The 20,635-nt window shown below is 48.5% G+C and overlaps 1 protein-coding gene across 2 annotated transcripts in view; it reads right to left on the reverse strand.

Moving 5' to 3' along the window:
- LOC127910015 (cytosolic 5'-nucleotidase 1A-like) overlaps positions 1-20,635 on the reverse strand; it is a 99,202-nt gene that overhangs the window by 32,635 nt on the left and 45,932 nt on the right. For both annotated transcript variants that reach the window (XM_052472881.1, XM_052472880.1), the window contains one exon: positions 15,016-15,183. In XM_052472881.1, coding sequence (XP_052328841.1) covers positions 15,016-15,183 — 168 coding nt within the window. The remainder of the gene's footprint in view (positions 1-15,015; positions 15,184-20,635) is intronic.

Here is a 20,635-nt window from a genome sequence, read left to right on the forward strand (position 1 = left end):
TAATCTACCACCTCAGTACTCTACCACCTCAGTACTCTACCACCTCAGTAATCTACCACCTCAGTACTCTACCACCTCAGTACTCTACCACCTCAGTACTCTACAACCTCAGTACTCTACCACCAGTAGTCTACCACCTCAGTAATCTACCACCTCAGTAATCTACCACCTCAATACTCTACCACCTCAGTAATCTACCACCTCAGTAATCTACAACCTCAGTACTCTACCACCTCAGTACTCTACAACCTCAGTACTCTACCACCTCAGTAATCTACCACCTCAGTAATCTACCACCTCAGTACTCTACAACCTCAGTAATCTACCACCTCAGTACTCTACCACCTCAGTAATCTACCACCTCAGTAATCTACCACCTCAGTACTCTACCACCTCAGTACTCTACCACCTCAGTACTCTACCACCTCAGTAATCTACCACCTCAGTACTCTACCACCTCAGTACTCTACCACCTCAGTACTCTACCACCTCAGTACTCTACAACCTCAGTACTCTACAACCTCAGTACTCTACCACCTCAGTACTATACAACCTCAGTACTATACAACCTCAGTACTCTACCACCTCAGTACTCTACCACCTCAGTAATCTACCACCTCAGTAATCTACAACCTCAGTACTCTACCACCTCAGTAATCTACCACCTCAGTAATCTACCACCTCAGTAATCTACCACCTCAGTAATCTACCACCTCAGTACTCTACCACCTCAGTACTCTACCACCTCAGTAATCTACCACCTCAGTACTCTACCACCTCAGTAATCTACCACCTCAGTACTCTACCACCTCAGTACTCTACAACCTCAGTACTCTACAACCTCAGTACTCTACCACCTCAGTACTCTACAACTCAGTACTCTACAACCTCAGTACTCTACCACCTCAGTAATCTACCACCTCAGTAATCTACAACCTCAGTACTCTACCACCTCAGTACTCTACAACCTCAGTACTCTACCACCTCAGTAATCTACCACCTCAGTACTCTACAACCTCAGTACTCTACAACCTCAGTACTCTACCACCTCAGTAATCTACCACCTCAGTAATCTACCACCTCAGTACTCTACCACCTCAGTACTCTACAACCTCAGTAATCTACCACCTCAGTAATCTACCACCTCAGTACTCTACCACCTCAATACTCTACCACCTCAGTACTCTACCACCTCAGTAATCTACCACCTCAATACTCTACCACCTCAGTACTCTACCACCTCAGTAATCTACCACCTCAGTACTCTACCACCTCAGTACTCTACCACCTCAGTAATCTACCACCTCAGTACTCTACCACCTCAGTAATCTACCACCTCAGTACTCTACCACCTCAGTACTCTACAACCTCAGTACTCTACACCTCAGTACTCTACCACCTCAGTACTCTACAACCTCAGTACTCTACACCTCAGTACTCTACCACCTCAGTAATCTACCACCTCAGTAATCTACCACCTCAGTACTCTACCACCTCAGTACTCTACACCTCAGTACTCTACCACCTCAGTAATCTACCACCTCAGTAATCTACCACCTCAGTACTCTACCACCTCAGTAATCTACCACCTCAGTAATCTACCACCTCAGTACTCTACCACCTCAGTACTCTACCACCTCAGTAATCTACCACCTCAGTACTCTACCACCTCAGTACTCTACCACCTCAGTACTCTACAACCTCAGTACTCTACCACCTCAGTAATCTACCACCTCAGTAATCTACCACCTCAGTAATCTACCACCTCAGTACTCTACCACCTCAGTAATCTACCACCTCAGTACTCTACCACCTCAGTACTCTACCACCTCAGTACTCTACCACCTCAGTACTCTACCACCTCAGTAATCTACCACCTCAGTAATCTACCACCTCAGTAATCTACCACCTCAGTACTCTACCACCTCAGTACTCTACCACCTCAGTACTCTACCACCTCAGTAATCTACCACCTCAGTACTCTACCACCTCAGTACTCTACCACCTCAGTACTCTACCACCTCAGTAATCTACCACCTCAGTAATCTACCACCTCAGTACTCTACCACCTCAGTACTCTACCACCTCAGTAATCTACCACCTCAGTACTCTACCACCTCAGTACTCTACCACCTCAATACTCTACCACCTCAGTACTCTACCACCTCAGTACTCTACAACCTCAGTACTCTACAACCTCAGTACTCTACAACCTCAGTACTCTACAACCTCAGTACTCTACCACCTCAGTACTCTACAACCTCAGTACTCTACCACCTCAGTACTCTACAACCTCAGTACTCTACCACCTCAGTAATCTACCACCTCAGTAATCTACAACCTCAGTACTCTACCACCTCAGTACTCTACCACCTCAGTAATCTACCACCTCAGTAATCTACCACCTCAGTAATCTACCACCTCAGTACTCTACCACCTCAATACTCTACCACCTCAGTACTCTACCACCTCAGTAATCTACCACCTCAGTACTCTACCACCTCAGTACTATACAACCTCAGTACTCTACAACCTCAGTACTCTACCACCTCAGTACTATCACCTCAGTACTCTACCACCTCAGTACTCTACCACCTCAGTAATCTACCACCTCAGTAATCTACAACCTCAGTACTCTACAACCTCAGTACTCTACCACCTCAGTACTCTACAACCTCAGTAATCTACCACCTCAGTAATCTACCACCTCAGTAATCTACCACCTCAGTACTCTACACCTCAGTAATCTACCACCTCAGTAATCTACCACCTCAGTACTCTACCACCTCAGTACTCTACCACCTCAGTAATCTACCACCTCAGTACTCTACCACCTCAGTACTCTACCACCTCAGTACTCTACAACCTCAGTACTCTACCACCTCAGTAGTCTACCACCTCAGCAATCTCCCACCTCAGTAATCTACCACCTCAATACTCTACCACCTCAGTAATCTACCACCCCAGTAATCTACAACCTCAGTACTCTACCACCTCAGTACTCTACAACCTCAGTACTCTACCACCTCAGTAATCTACCACCTCAGTAATCTACCACCTCAGTACTCTACAACCTCAGTAATCTACCACCTCAGTACTCTACCACCTCAGTAATCTACCACCTCAGTAATCTACCACCTCAGTACTCTACCACCTCAGTACTCTACCACCTCAATACTCTACCACCTCAGTAATCTACCACCTCAGTACTCTACCACCTCAGTACTCTACAACCTCAGTACTCTACCACCTCAGTACTCAACCTCAGTACTCTACAACCTCAGTACTCTACCACCTCAGTACTATACAACCTCAGTACTCTACAACCTCAGTACTCTACAACCTCAGTACTCTACCACCTCAGTAATCTACCACCTCAGTAATCTACAACCTCAGTACTCTACCACCTCAGTAATCTACCACCTCAGTAATCTACCACCTCAGTAATCTACCACCTCAGTACTCTACCACCTCAGTACTCTACCACCTCAGTAATCTACCACCTCAGTACTCTACCACCTCAGTAATCTACCACCTCAGTACTCTACCACCTCAGTACTCTACCACCTCAGTACTCTACCACCTCAGTACTCTACCACCTCAGTACTATCTACCACCTCAGTACTCTACCACCTCAGTACCTCAGTACTCTACCACCTCAGTAATCTACCACCTCAGTAATCTACAACCTCAGTACTCTACCACCTCAGTACTCTACAACCTCAGTACTCTACCACCTCAGTAATCTACCACCTCAGTAATCTACCACCTCAGTACTCTACAACCTCAGTAATCTACCACCTCAGTAATCTACCACCTCAGTACTCTACCACCTCAGTACTCTACCACCTCAGTAATCTACCACCTCAGTACTCTACCACCTCAGTACTCTACCACCTCAGTACTCTACAACCTCAGTACTCTACCACCTCAGTAGTCTACCACCTCAGCAATCTCCCACCTCAGTAATCTACCACCTCAATACTCTACCACCTCAGTAATCTACCACCCCAGTACTCTACCACCTCAGTACTCTACAACCTCAGTACTCTACCACCTCAGTACTCTACCACCTCAGTAATCTACCACCTCAGTAATCTACCACCTCAGTACTCTACCACCTCAGTAATCTACCACCTCAGTAATCTACCACCTCAGTACTCTACCACCTCAGTAATCTACCACCTCAGTAATCTACCACCTCAGTAATCTACCACCTCAGTAATCTACCACCTCAGTACTCTACCACCTCAGTAATCTACCACCTCAGTAATCTACCACCTCAGTAATCTACCACCTCAGTACTCTACCACCTCAGTACTCTACCAACTCAGTACTCTACAACCTCAGTAATCTACCACCTCAGTACTCTACCACCTCAGTACTCTACCACCTCAGTACTCTACAACCTCAGTACTCTACCACCTCAGTACTCTACCACCTCAGTAATCTACCACCTCAGTAATCTACCACCTCAGTAATCTACCACCTCAGTACTCTACCACCTCAGTACTCTACCACCTCAGTACTCTACAACCTCAGTACTCTACCACCTCAGTACTCTACCACCTCAGTAATCTACCACCTCAGTACTCTACCACCTCAGTAATCTACCACCTCAGTACTCTACCACCTCAGTACTCTACAACCTCAGTACTCTACAACCTCAGTACTCTACCACCTCAGTACTCTACAACCTCAGTACTCTACAACCTCAGTACTCTACCACCTCAGTAATCTACCACCTCAGTAATCTACAACCTCAGTACTCTACCACCTCAGTACTCTACCACCTCAGTACTCTACAACCTCAGTACTCTACCACCTCAGTAATCTACCACCTCAGTAATCTACCACCTCAGTACTCTACAACCTCAGTAATCTACCACCTCAGTAATCTACCACCTCAGTACTCTACCACCTCAGTACTCTACCACCTCAGTAATCTACCACCTCAGTACTCTACCACCTCAGTACTCTACCACCTCAGTACTCTACAACCTCAGTACTCTACCACCTCAGTAGTCTACCACCTCAGCAATCTCCCACCTCAGTAATCTACCACCTCAATAATCTACCACCTCAGTAATCTACCACCCCAGTAATCTACCACCTCAGTACTCTACCACCTCAGTACTCTACAACCTCAGTACTCTACCACCTCAGTAATCTACCACCTCAGTAATCTACCACCTCAGTACTCTACAACCTCAGTAATCTACCACCTCAGTACTCTACCACCTCAGTAATCTACCACCTCAGTAATCTACCACCTCAGTACTCTACCACCTCAGTACTCTACCACCTCAGTACTCTACCACCTCAGTAATCTACCACCTCAGTAATCTACCACCTCAGTACTCTACAACCTCAGTACTCTACCACCTCAGTACTCTACCACCTCAGTACTCTACCACCTCAGTACTCTACCACCTCAGTACTCTACAACCTCAGTACTCTACAACCTCAGTACTCTACCACCTCAGTACTCTACCACCTCAGTAATCTACCACCTCAGTAATCTACAACCTCAGTACTCTACCACCTCAGTAATCTACCACCTCAGTAATCTACCACCTCAGTAATCTACCACCTCAGTACTCTACCACCTCAGTACTCTACCACCTCAGTACTCTACCACCTCAGTAATCTACCACCTCAGTAATCTAACACCTCAGTAATCTACCACCTCAGTACTCTACCACCTCAGTACTCTACAACCTCAGTACACTACAACCTCCTGTACTCTACCACCTCAGTACTCTACAACCTCAGTACTCTACAACCTCATTACTCTACCACCTCAGTAATCTACCACCTCAGTAATCTACCACCTCAGTACTCTACCACCTCAGTACTCTACAACCTCAGTACTCTACCACCTCAGTAATCTACCACCTCAGTAATCTACCACCTCAGTACTCTACAACCTCAGTAATCTACCACCTCAGTAATCTACCACCTCAGTACTCTACCACCTCAGTACTCTACCACCTCAGTACTCTACCACCTCAGTACTCTACCACCTCAGTACTCTACCACCTCAGTACTCTACCACCTCAGTACTCTACCACCTCAGTACTCTACCACCTCAGTACTCTACCACCTCAGTACTCTACCACCTCAGTACTCTACCACCTCAGTACTCTACCACCTCAGTAATCTACCACCTCAGTACTCTACCACCTCAGTACTCTACCACCTCAGTACTCTACCACCTCAGTACTCTACCACCTCAGTAATCTACCACCTCAGTAATCTACCACCTCAGTACTCTACCACCACCTCAGTACTCTACCACCTCAGTAATCTACCACCTCAGTACTCTACCACCTCAGTACTCTACCACCTCAGTAATCTACCACCTCAGTAATCTACCACCTCAGTACTCTACCACCTCAGTAATCTACCACCTCAGTACTCTACCACCTCAGTACTCTACCACCTCAGTAATCTACCACCTCAGTAATCTACCACCTCAGTACTCTACCACCTCAGTACTCTACAACCTCAGTACACTACAACCTCCTGTACTCTACCACCTCAGTACTCTACAACCTCAGTACACTACAACCTCATTAATCTACCACCTCAGTACTCTACCACCTCAGTACTCTACCACCTCAGTAATCTACCACCTCAGTACTCTACCACCTCAGTACTCTACAACCTCAGTAATCTACCACCTCAGTACTCTACCACCTCAGTAATCTACCACCTCAGTAATCTACCAACTCAGTACTCTACAACCTCAGTAATCTACCACCTCAGTACTCTACCACCTCAGTACTCTACCACCTCAGTAATCTACCACCTCAGTAATCTACCACCTCAGTAATCTACCACCTCAGTAATCTACCACCTCAGTACTCTACCACCTCAGTACTCTACCACCTCAGTACTCTACCACCTCAGTACTCTACCACCTCAGTAATCTACCACCTCAGTACTCTACCACCTCAGTACTCTACAAACCTCAGTACTCTACCACCTCAGTACTCTACCACCTCAGTACTCTACAACCTCAGTACTCTACAACCTCAGTACTCTACCACCTCAGTAATCTACCACCTCAGTAATCTACAACCTCAGTACTCTACCACCTCAGTACTCTACCACCTCAGTACTCTACCACCTCAGTAATCTACCACCTCAGTAATCTACCACCTCAGTACTCTACCACCTCAGTAATCTACCACCTCAGTAATCTACCACCTCAGTACTCTACCACCTCAGTACTCTACCACCTCAGTAATCTACCACCTCAGTACTCTACCACCTCAGTACTCTACCACCTCAGTAATCTACCACCTCAGTAATCTACCACCTCAGTAATCTACCACCTCAGTACTCTACCACCTCAGTAATCTACACCTCAATACTCTACCACCTCAGTAATCTACCACCTCAGTACTCTACCACCTCAGTACTCTACACCTCAGTACTCTACCACCTCAGTAATCTACCACCTCAGTACTCTACAACCTCATTAATCTACCACCTCAGTACTCTACCACCTCAGTAATCTACCACCTCAGTACTCTACCACCTCAGTACTCTACCACCTCAGTACTCTACACCCTCAGTAATCTACCACCTCAGTACTCTACCACCTCAGTACTCTACCACCTCAGTACTCTACAACCTCAGTAATCTACCACCTCAGTAATCTACCACCTCAGTACTCTACAACCTCAGTACTCTACCACCTCAGTAATCTACCACCTCAGTACTCTACCACCTCAGTACTCTACCACCTCAGTACTCTACCACCTCAGTACTCTACAACCTCAGTACTCTACCACCTCAGTACTCTACCACCTCAGTACTCTACAACCTCAGTACTCTACCACCTCAGTACTCTACCACCTCAGTACTCTACCACCTCAGTACTCTACCACCTCAGTACTCTACCACCTCAGTACTCTACCACCTCAGTACTCTACCACCTCAGTACTCTACCACCTCAGTACTCTACCACCTCAGTAATCTACCACCTCAGTACTCTACCACCTCAGTACTCTACCACCTCAGTACTCTACAACCTCAATACTCTACAACCTCAGTAATCTACCACCTCAGTACTCTACCACCTCAGTACTCTACCACCTCAATACTCTACCACCTCAGTACTCTACCACCTCAGTACTCTACCACCTCAGTACTCTACCACCTCAATACTCTACCACCTCAGTAGGCTACCACCTCAGTACTCTACCACCTCAGTACTCTACCACCTCAATACTCTACCACCTCAGTACTCTACCGCCTCAATACTCTACCACCTCAGTACTCTACCACCTCAATACTCTACCACCTCAGTACTCTACCACCTCAATACTCTACCACCTCAGTACTCTACCGCCTCAATACTCTACAACCTCAGTACTCTACCACCTCAATACTCTACCACCTCAGTACTCTACCAGAGTTTATGCATTTCAGTATCTCTGTAAGTCCAGTGTATAGTCAAACTTTAAGCATCCATTAATCTTTGTTGTCCCCCACGATGAAATCAGGGAGGGGACTGAGGATCATCTCTGTCTGTCCGTCTGTCCGCCTGTCAGTCCATTCTCAGTCATATTCTTTAACTCAGACAGCATGGGCCCGGGTTTTGACTAAACTTGGGTGAAGGATGCGTCTTGCCATAGAGATCCAACATTTTAGAAAATTACACTGAATGGCCGAAGGCGGGAGCTATGGTAATTAACTGTCCTGTGTGAGTCACGCCAGAGAGGATGAGGCGAAGCGAGAGGCATAACTGGGCCCAAAATATGTCTTCTCCAGCAGGTGGAGGTGTTTCTTTGGCACATGATGTGTATGTAATACAGGGATTGAATTAGCGAATGATACTGCAGGGCTAATACATTCAGGGCTGCCCGCTGGCCCCGGCAACAACCGCAGAGCTCACCGGGCTAATTAATCAAGCTTTCATATGGTCCAATTTTCAAACTCCAAAATAGAAAGAAATTATATATATATTTGTATTTCATCCTTCACAATCTTTCCGACGTTTGATGCTTCACACTTGTTATCAACCAGCATTTCCTCTCTGTTTCGAGTGAGCCCTGTCTCAGTAGGCTACGCCATACACCTGTCTCAGTAGGCTACGCCATACACCCGTCTCAGTAGGCTACGCCATACACCCGTCTCAGTAGGCTACGCCATACACCTGTCTCAGTAGGCTACGCCATACACCTGTCTCAGTAGGCTACGCCATACACCCGTCTCAGTAGGCTACACCATACACCCGTCTCAGTAGGCTACGCCATACACCCGTCTCAGTAGGCTACACCATACACCTGTCTCAGTAGGCTACGCCACACACCTGTCTCAGTAGACTACGCCATACACCTGTCTCAGTAGACTACGCCACAGACCTGTCTCAGTAGGCTACGCCACAGACCCGTCTCAGTAGACTACGCCACAGACCCGTCTCAGTAGGCTACGCCACAGACCCGTCTCAGTAGGCTACACCATACACCCGTCTCAGTTGGCTACCCCATACACCTGTCTCAGTAGGCTATGCCATACACCCGTCTCAGTAGGCTACGCCATACACCCGTCTCAGTAGGCTACGCCATACACCCGTCTCAGTAGGCTACGCCACAGACCCGTCTCAGTAGGCTACGCCATACACCTGTCTCAGTAGGCTACGCCATACACCTGTCTCAGTAGGCTACGCCATACACCTGTCTCAGTAGGCTACGCCACAGACCTGTCTCAGTAGGCTACGCCATACACCTGTCTCAGTAGGCTACGCCATACACCCGTCTCAGTAGGCTACGCCACAGACCTGTCTCAGTAGGCTACGCCATACACCCATCTCAGTAGGCTACGCTGTTCTCAGTAGGCTCGCCATACACCTGTCTCAGTAGGCTACGCCATACACCCATCTCAGTAGGCTACGCCATACACCTGTCTCAGTAGGCTACGCCATACACCCATCTCAGTAGGCTACGCCATACACCTGTCTCAGTAGGCTACGCCATACACCCCTCAGTAGGCTACGCCATACATCTCTGTCTCAGTAGGCTACGCCATACACCCACATACACCTGTGCCATACACCCATCTCAGTAGGCTACGCCAGACCCTGTCTCAGTAGACTACGCCATACACCTGTCTCAGTAGGCTACGCCATACACCATCTAGGCTACGCCATGCACCTGTCTCAGTAGGCTACGCCACAGACCCATCTCAGTAGCTGCCACAGACAGGCTGATACACCCGTCTCAGTAGGCTACGCCACAGACCCGTCTCAGTAGGCTACGCCACAGACCCGTCTCAGTAGGCTACCATACGCCACACAGACCTGTCTCAGACAGGTGAGTAGGCTACGCCATCTGACCTGTCTCAGTAGCTACGCCACAGACCTGTCTCAGTAGGCTTAGCCACAGACCTGTCTCAGTAGACTACGCCACAGACCCGTCTCAGTAGTTCAATACAGACCCGCTCATGACCATTTGAGACCCGAAATAGAAAGAAATTATATATATATTTGTATTTCATCCTTCACAATCTTTCACGTTTGGCTTCAATACATTTAAACCAGCATTTCACAGACCCCTGACAGTTAATCTTAGTAAAATGTCCCTGTCTTAGGTCAGCCACAGACCCGTCTTTAGCTTTAAGACCCGTCTCAGAAACGTCAGAATAATAGTAGAGAGAATGATTTCAGTAGGCTATGCCACAGACCCGTCTCAGTAGACTACGCCACATTCCCAGTGGGTCAGACCTGTCTCAGTAGGCTACACCATACACCTGTCTCAGTAGGCTACACCATACACCCGTCTCAGTAGGCTACGCCACAGACCCAGACACAGACAGGCAGCCTAAAAATTCAGAGTTCAATATCGGCATGTCCATTTGAATTCAGAATTTTACATACACCTTAGCCAAATACATTTAAACTGACTTTTTCACAATTCCTGACATTTAATCTTAGTAAAATGTCCCTGTCTTAGGTCAGTGAGGATCACCACTTTATTTTAAGAATGTGAAATGTCAGAATAATAGTAGAGAGAATGATTTCAGTTTTTATTTCTTTCATCACATTCCCAGTGGGTCAGAAGTTTACACTCAATTTGTATTTGGTGATTGCCTTTAAATTGTTTAAATTGCAAACATTTGGTAGCCTTCCACCATGCTGCATCAGACAGGTGACAATGCTTCCAATTCCATCCTGACAGAGCTGCATCAGACAGGTGATAATGCTTCAGCCATGTAGGCCTCCATGCTGCACACGCCTTTTCAGTTATTCCCACAAATGGTCTATAGGATTGAGGTCAGGGCTTCAGCCACTCCAATGGAGTTTGTTGTCCTCTAAGCCATTTTGCCATCAGACAGGTGCTTGGGGTTCAGTCCATTTGGCCACCATGCTGCATCAGACTTTAGGTGACAATGCTTCAATATAGCCATCTGGCCACCCCCCTGCATCATGCCATCTAGGTGATAATGCTTCAGCCATCCTGGCCACCGATGCTGCATCAGACAGGTGACTCCATTCTTCAGCCATCTGGCCGCCATGCTGCATCAGACAGGTGATAATGCAATGCCACCATGCTGCAGACCATGCTTCAGCCATCTGGCCGCCATGCTGCATCAGACAGGTGACAATGCTTCAGCCATCTGGCCGCTATGCTGCATCAGACAGGTGATAATGCTTCAGCCATCTGGCCACCATGCTGCATCAGACAGGTGACAATGCTTCAGCCATGTGGCCACCGTGCTGCATCAGACAGGTGATAATGCTTCAGCCATCTGGCCACCATGCTGCATCAGACAGGTGATAATGCTTCAGCCATCTGGCCACCATGCTGCATCAGACAGGTGACAATGCTTCAGCCATCTGGCCGCCATGCTGCATCAGACAGGTGACAATGCTTCAGCCATCTGGCCACCATGCTGCATCAGACAGGTGATAATGCTTCAGCCATGTAGCCACCGTGCTGCATCAGACAGGTGATAATGCTTCAGCCATCTGGCCACCATGCTGCATCAGACAGGTGATAATGCTTCAGCCATGTGGCCACCATGCTGCATCAGACAGGTGATAATGCTTCAGCCATCTGGCCGCCATGCTGCATCAGACAGGTGATAATGCTTCAGCCATGTAGCCACCATGCTGCATCAGACAGGTGATAATGCTTCAGCCATGTGGCCACCATGCTGCATCAGACAGGTGATAATGCTTCAGCCATGTGGCCACCGTGCTGCATCAGACAGGTGATAATGCTTCAGCCATGTGGCCGCCATGCTGCATCAGACAGGTGACAATGCTTCAGCCATCTGGCCGCCATGCTGCATCAGACAGGTGATAATGCTTCAGCCATGTGGCCACCATGCTGCATCAGACAGGTGATAATGCTTCAGCCATGTAGCCACCGTGCTGTATCAGACAGGTGATAATGCTTCAGCCATGTGGCCACCATGCTGCATCAGACAGGTGATAATGCTTCAGCCATGTGGCCACCATGCTGCATCAGGCTACAGGTGATAATGCTTCAGCCATGTAGCATCAGACAGGTGATAATGCTTCAGCCATGTGGCCACCATGCTGCATCAGACAGGTGATAATGCTTCAGCCATGTGGCCACCATGCTGCATCAGGCTGCAGGTGATAATGCTTCAGCCATGTAGCCACCATGCTGCATCAGGCTACAGGTGATAATGCTTCAGCCATGTGGCCACCGTGCTGCATCAGGCTACAGGTGATAATGCTTCAGCCATGTAGCCACTGTGCTGCCTCAGGCTACAGGTGATAATGCTTCAGCCATGTAGCCACCGTGCTGCATCAGGCTACAGGTGATAATGCTTCAGCCATGTGGCCACCATGCTGCATCAGACAGGTGATAATGCTTCAGCCATGTGGCCACCGTGCTGCATCAGACAGGTGATAATGCTTCAGCCATGTAGCCACCGTGCTGCATCAGGCTACAGGCGATAATGCTTCAGCCATGTAGCCACTGTGCTGCCTCAGGCTACAGGTGATAATGCTTCAGCCATGTAGCCACTGTGCTGCCTCAGGCTACAGGTGATAATGCTTCAGCCATGTAGCCACTGTGCTGCCTCAGGCTACAGGTGATACTGCTTCAGCCATGTGGCCACCGTGCTGCATCAGACAGGTGATAATGCTTCTGCCATGTGGCCACCATGCTGTATCAGACAGGTGATAATGCTTCAGCCATGTGGCCACCATGCTGCATCAGGAAGGTGATAATGCTTCAGCCATGTAGCCACCATGCTGCATCAGACAGGTGATAATGCTTCAGCCATGTAGCCACCATGCTGCATCAGACAGGTGATAATGCTTCAGCCATGTGGCCACCATGCTGCAACAGGCTACAGGTGATAATGCTTCAGCCATGTGGCCACCGTGCTGCATCAGGCTCAGGTGATAATGCTTCAGCCATGTGGCCGCCATGCTGCATCAGACAGGTGATAATGCTTCAGCCATGTAGCCACTGTGCTGCATCAGGCTACAGGTGATAATGCTTCAGCCATGTAGCCACTGTGCTGCATCAGACAGGTGATAATGCTTCAGCCATGTAGCCACTGTGCTGCATCAGGCTACAGGTGATAATGCTTCAGCCATGTAGCCACCATGCTGCATCAGACAGGTGATAATGCTTCAGCCATGTAGCCACTGTGCTGCATCAGGCTACAGGTGATAATGCTTCAGCCATGTGGCCACCGTGCTGCATCAGACAGGTGATAATGCTTATGGCTAATATAGCACCCCTGCCTGATTAATGGACCATGTACAGGCCCTAAAGATATTGCTTTCCATCAATGTGCTATTGGCCTAATTTCTGGTGAGGAATATTATATTGTCAATTGTTTAATATAGTCCATATAATATACTCTATATGTCATCATACAATCTGTGTTAATATCAGATTTTATGGTTGGCTATAATATAAGGTACTTTCCCAGATTGATAACAAAACATGAAATCCCCCATGATTTAAATTGTACATGCAGAACTTGCTTTCCTGTGATCTTGGAGAGGGCCAGTAATTTTCACTTGGTACTGGCCCAGTGTGCCACTATCAAACTATCAAATTGACCTGAATGTCAAGTCTTGGACTGGTACCCATGCTGGACTGGTACCCATGCTAGACTGATACCTTGCTAGACTGATACCCAGGCTGGACTGGTACCCAGGCTGGACTGATACCCAGGCTGGACTGGTACCCATGCTGGACTGGTACCCATGCTAGACTGATACCTTGCTAGACTGATACCCAGGCTGGACTGGTACCCAGGCTGGACTGATACCCAGGCTGGACTGGTACCCATGCTGGACTGGTACCCATGCTGGACTGGTACCCATGCTGGACTGGTACCTATGCTGGACTGATACCCAGGCTGGACTGATACCCAGGCTGGACTGGTACCCAGGCTGGACTGATACCCAGGATGGACTGATACCCAGGCTGGACTGGTACCCAGGCTGGACTGATACCCAGGATGGACTGATACCCAGGCTGGACTGGTACCCAGGCTGGACTGATACCCAGGCTGGAATGGTACCCAGGCTGGACTGATACCCAGGATGGACTGATACCCAGGCTGGACTGGTACCCAGGCTGGACTGATACCCAGGCTGGACTGGTACCCAGGCTGGACTGCATTCCATTTTTGAAGATATGTCTTTTCATATTCATTGCAGAGACATGAGTATTTGGTCAATATAATGAATTAAATGTATTAGTCACACGCGATATCTCAATTGGCCCAAAGGGGGATAACGACGACATGTATCCTGTTTCCTTGTTCATCATTGAGTCCATATATGGTACGGAAGTGTTTGTGTGTGTCGTCGACCCTAACCTTGATGAAGGAGAAGGCTGGTCCTGGGGTGAAGGGTAGTGTGTTTGTATGACTCTAACCTTGATGAAGGAGAAGGCTGGTCCTGGGGCGAAGGGTAGTGTGTTTGTATGACTCTAACCTTGATGAAGGAGAAGGCAGGTCCTGGGGCGAAGGGTAGTGTGTTTGTATGACTCTAACCTTGACGAAGGAGAAGGCTGGTCCTGGGGCGAAGGGTTCGTTCTCGTGCTCCTCCTGATACCTTAGGTACTCCTCTACCCCCTTCTGCTCATACACCTTCTGCTCTGTCTCAGTACGGAACAGGACCCGGGACGACACCGCAATGGTCACGGCATTCTCAGGCTTGGGCTGCAGAGACGCGAGGGGGGGAATGGGAAGATAGAAAGATAGTTGTGAAGGGTTGAGAATGAGAGAGAGATTGGATGTGTAGAGATGAAAAGGAATAGGGAAAGCAGATGGGAAGGAAGAAGGGTTGAGAAGGGTTGGGTAATAGAATGATGAAGAGAGAAAGCAGAGGGGCAAGGAGGAAGAAGGGTTGAGAAGTGTTGGGTAATGGAATGATGAAGAGAGAAAGCAGATGGGACAGGAAGAAGGGTTGAGAAGTGTTGGGTAATGGAATGATGAAGAGAGAAAGCAGATGGGGCAGGAAGAAGGGTTGAGAAGGGTTGGGTAATGGAATGATGAAGAGAGAAAGCAGATGGGACAGGAAGAAGGGTTGAGAAGGGTTGGGTAATGGAATGATGAAGAGAGAAAGCAGATGGGGAAAGAAGAATGGATTAGAAGGGTTGGGTAATGGAATGATGAAGAGAGAAAGCAGATGGGGAAAGAAGAAGGGATGAGAAGGGTTGGGTAATGGAATGATGAAGAGAGAAAGCAGGTGGGGAAAGAAGAAGTGTTGAGAAGGGTTGGGTAATGGAATGATGAAGAGAGAAAGCAGATGGGACAAGAAGAAGGGTTGAGAAGGGTTGGGTAATGGAATGATGAAGAGAGAAAGCAGATGGGACAAGAAGAAGTGATGAGAAGGATGGGGAAATGGAGACAAAGAGAGAAATTAGTTTTGACAGAATAGGAGGTAGAGAAAGAGGGGGATAGGTTAGACTGTGAAGACATCGAACTAACCACATACAACACAGGTCTGTGAAATGAACCCAGTTAATTCAGGACATCAGTGTATTCTGGGAAGAGGTGGATATATTAGTAGTTGATGCATGTTCAAGATGGCCTCCATTAAGCAGTACATGATACCTATTCCCAACCTCTGACACGTACACACACACACACACACACAGTAACCAGACACTCATACACGCAGGGACACACACACACCGAAGGCAGCAGGTGATTCATGGAGAGATGAAATAGGAGAACCCTCACAAAACATCATGCTGGAACAGCCCTTCACCTAGTCTCCAAGTAGGTAACAGCCCTTCACCTAGTCTCCAAATGTAGCAAAGAGAGCCCTTCCTAGTCTTGAACAGCCCTTCACCTAGGTAGAGAAGCTAACAGCCCTTCAGGTCTCCATGTAGCTAACAGCCCTTCACCTAGTCTCCATCGAGCTAACAGCCCTTCACCTAGTCTCCAAGTAGCTAACAGCCCTTCACCTAGTCTCCATTCAGGACCCTCACCTAGTCTCCAAGAAGCTAGCCCTTCATAGTCTCCAGTAGTTGAGCCCTGCATGTTCAAGATGGCTAACAGCCCTTCACCTAGTCTCCAAGTAGCTAACAGCCCTTCACCTAGTCTCCAAGTAGCTAACAGCCCTTCACCTAGTCTCCAAGTAGCTAACAGCCCTTCACCTAGTCTCCAAGTAGCAACAGCCCTTCACCTAGTCTCAAGTAGCTAACAGCCTTCATACACCTAGTCTCCACGTAGCTAACAGCCCTTCACCTAGTCTCCATGGAGCTAAGAGCCCTTCACCTAGTCTCCAGTAGAACAGCCCTTCACCTAGTCTCCATGTAGCTAACAGCCCTTCACCTAGTCTCCAAGTAGCTAACAGCCCTTCACCTAGTCTCCAAGTAGCTAACAGCCCTTCCCCTAGTCTCCAAGTAGCTAACAGCCCTTCACCTAGTCTCCAAGTAGCTAACAGCCCTTCACCTAGTCTCCAAGTAGCTAACAGCCCTTCACCTAGTCTCCAAGTAGCTAACAGCCCTTCACCTAGTCTCCATGTAGCTAACAGCCCTTCACCCTAGTCTCCACGTAGATAACAGCCCTTCACCTAGTCTCCATGTAGCTAACAACCCTTCACCCTAGTCTCCACGTAGCTAGCAGCCCTTCACCTAGTCTACAAGTAGCTAACAGCCCTTCACCTAGTCTCCACATAGCTAACAGCCCTTCACCTAGTCTCCATGTAGCTAACAGCCCTTCACCTAGTCTCCGTTTGGCTAACAGCCCTTCACCTAGTCTCCATGTAGCTAACAGCCCTTCACCTAGTCTCCATGTAGCTAACAGCCCTTCACCTAGTCTCCACGTAGCTAACAGCCCTTCACCTAGTCTCCAAGTAGCTAACAGCCCTTCACCCAGTCTCCAAGTAGCTAACAGCCCTTCACCTAGTCTCCAAGTAGCTAACAGCCCTTCACCTAGTCTCCAAGTAGCTAACAGCCCTTCACCTAGTCTCCAAGTAGCTAACAGCCCTTCACCTAGTCTCCAAGTAGCTAACAGCCCTTCACCCAGTCTCCAAGTAGCTAACAGCCCTTCACCTAGTCTCCAAGTAGCTAACAGCCCTTCACCTAGTCTCCAAGTAGCTAACAGCCCTTCACCTAGTCTCCAAGTAGCTAACAGCCCTTCACCTAGTCTCCAAGTAGCTAACAGCCCTTCACCTAGTCTCCAAGTAGCTAACAGCCCTTCACCTAGTCTCCAAGTAGCTAACAGCCCTTCACCTAGGATCCAAGTAGCTAACAGCCCTTCACCTAGTCTCCAAGTAGCTAACAGCCCTTCACCTAGGATCCAAGTAGCTAACAGCCCTTCACCTAGTCTCCAAGTAGCTAACAGCCCTTCATCTAGTCTCCATGTAGCTAACAGCCCTTCACCTAGTCTCCAAGTAGCTAACAGCCCTTCACCTAGTCTCCAAGTAGCTAACAGCCCTTCACCCAGTCTCCAAGTAGGTAACAGCCCTTCACCTAGTCTACAAGTAGGTAACAGCCCTTCACCTAGTCTCCAAGTAGCCCTTCACCTACAGCCCTTCACCTAGTCTCCACGTAGCTAACAGCCCTTCACCTAGTCTCCATGTAGCTAACAGCCCTTCACCTAGTCTCCATGTAGCTAACAGCCCTTCACCTAGTCTCCATGTAGCTAACAGCCCTTCACCTAGTCTCCATGTAGCTAACAGCCCTTCACCTAGTCTCCAAGTAGCTAACAGCCCTTCACCTAGTCTCCAAGTAGCTAACAGCCCTTCACCTAGTCTCCAAGTAGCTACCAGCCCTTCACCTAGTCTCCATGTAGCTAACAGCCCTTCAGCTAGTCTCCATTCTAACAACCCTTCACTAGTCTCCACGTAGCTAACAGCCCTTCACCTAGTCTCCATGTAGCTAACAGCCCTTCACCTAGTCTCCATGTAGCTAACAGCCCTTCACCTAGTCTCCATGTAGCTAACAGCCCTTCACCTAGTCTCCATGTAGCTAACAGCCCTTCACCTAGTCTCCATGTAGCTAACAGCCCTTCACCTAGTCTCCATGTAGCTAACAGCCCTTCACCTAGTCTCCATGTAGCTAACAGCCCTTCACCTAGTCTCCATGTAGCTAACAGCCCTTCACCTAGTCTCCATGTAGCTAACAGCCCTTCACCTAGTCTCCATGTAGCTAACAGCCCTTCACCTAGTCTCCATGTAGCTAACAGCCCTTCACCTAGTCTCCATGTAGCTAACAGCCCTTCACCTAGTCTCCATGTAGCTAACAGCCCTTCACCTAGTCTCCATGTAGCTAACAGCCCTTCACCTAGTCTCCATGTAGCTAACAGCCCTTCACCTAGTCTCCATGTAGCTAACAGCCCTTCACCTAGTCTCCATGTAGCTAACAGCCCTTCACCTAGTCTCCATGTAGCTAACAGCCCTTCACCTAGTCTCCATGTAGCTAACAGCCCTTCACCTAGTCTCCATGTAGCTAACAGCCCTTCACCTAGTCTCCATGTAGCTAACAGCCCTTCACCTAGTCTCCATGTAGCTGACAGCCCTTCACCTAGTCTCCATGTAGCTAACAGCCCTTCACCTAGTCTCCATGTAGCTAACAGCCCTTCACCTAGTCTCCATGTAGCTAACAGCCCTTCACCTAGTCTCCATGTAGCTAACAACCCTTCACCTAGTCTCCATGTAGCTAAGCCCTTCACCTAGTCTCCACGTAGCTAACAGCCCTTCACCTAGTCTCCATGTAGCTAACAGCCCTTCACCTAGTCTCCATGTAGCTAACAGCCCTTCACCTAGTCTCCAAGTAGCTAACAGCCCTTCACCTAGTCTCCATGTAGCTAACAGCCCTTCACCTAGTCTCCATGTAGCTAACAGCCCTTCACCTAGTCTCCATGTAGCTAACAGCCCTTCACCTAGTCTCCATGTAGCTAACAGCCCTTCACCTAGTCTCCATGTAGCTAACAGCCCTTCACCTAGTCTCCATGTAGCTAACAGCCCTTCACCTAGTCTCCATGTAGCTAACAGCCCTTCACCTAGTCTCCATGTAGCTAACAGCCCTTCACCTAGTCTCCATGTAGCTAACAGCCCTTCACCTAGTCTCCATGTAGCTAACACCTAGCCCTTCACCTAGTCTCCATGTAGCTAACAGCCCTTCACCTAGTCTCCATGTAGCTAACAGCCCTTCACCTAGTCTCAGCACCCTGGTCTCCAGTAGCTAACATTCACCTAGTCTCCACGTAGTAGCCCTTCACCAGCCCCCTTCACCTAGTCTCCATGTAGCTAACAGCCCTTCACCTAGTCTCCAAGTAGCTAACAGCCCTTCACCTAGTCTCCATAGCTAACAGCCCTTCACCTAGTCTCCATGTAGCCAGCCCTTCACCTAGTCTCCATGTAGCTAACAGCCCTTCACCTAGTCTCCATGTAGCTAACAGCCTTCACCTAGTCTCCACGTAGCTAACAGCCCTTCACCTAGTCTCCATGTAGCTAACAGCCCTTCACCTAGTCTCCATGTAGCTAACAGCCCTTCACCTAGTCTCCATGTAGCTAACAGCCCTTCACCTAGTCTCCATGTAGCTAACAGCCCTTCACCTAGTCTCCATGTAGCTAACAGCCAGGTCTTCACCTAGTCTCCATGTAGCTAACAGCCCTTCACCTAGTCTCCATGTAGCTAACAGCCCTTCACCTAGTCTCCATGTAGCTAACAGCCCTTCACCTAGTCTCCATGTAGCTAACAGCCCTTCACCTAGTCTCCATGTAGCTAACAGCCCTTCACCTAGTCTCCATGTAGCTAACAGCCCTTCACCTAGTCTCCATGTAGCTAACAGCCCTTCACCTAGTCTCCATGTAGCTAACAGCCCTTCACCTAGTCTCCATGTAGCTAACAGCCCTTCACCTAGTCTCCATGTAGCTAACAGCCCTTCACCTAGTCTCCATGTAGCTAACAGCCCTTCACCTAGTCTCCATGTAGCTAACAGCCCTTCACCTAGTCTCCATGTAGCTAACAGCCCTTCACCTAGTCTCCATGTAGCTAACAGCCCTTCACCTAGTCTCCGTGTAGCTAACAGCCCTTCACCTAGTCTCCATGTAGCTAACAGCCCTTCACCTAGTCTCCATGTAGCTAACAGCCCTTCACCTAGTCTCCATGTAGCTAACAGCCCTTCACCTGGTCTCCATGTAGCTAACAACCCT

The sequence above is a fragment of the Oncorhynchus keta genome, chromosome 20 (genome assembly GCF_023373465.1).
Source record: "Oncorhynchus keta strain PuntledgeMale-10-30-2019 chromosome 20, Oket_V2, whole genome shotgun sequence".
Classification (NCBI taxonomy): Eukaryota; Metazoa; Chordata; class Actinopteri; order Salmoniformes; family Salmonidae; genus Oncorhynchus; species Oncorhynchus keta.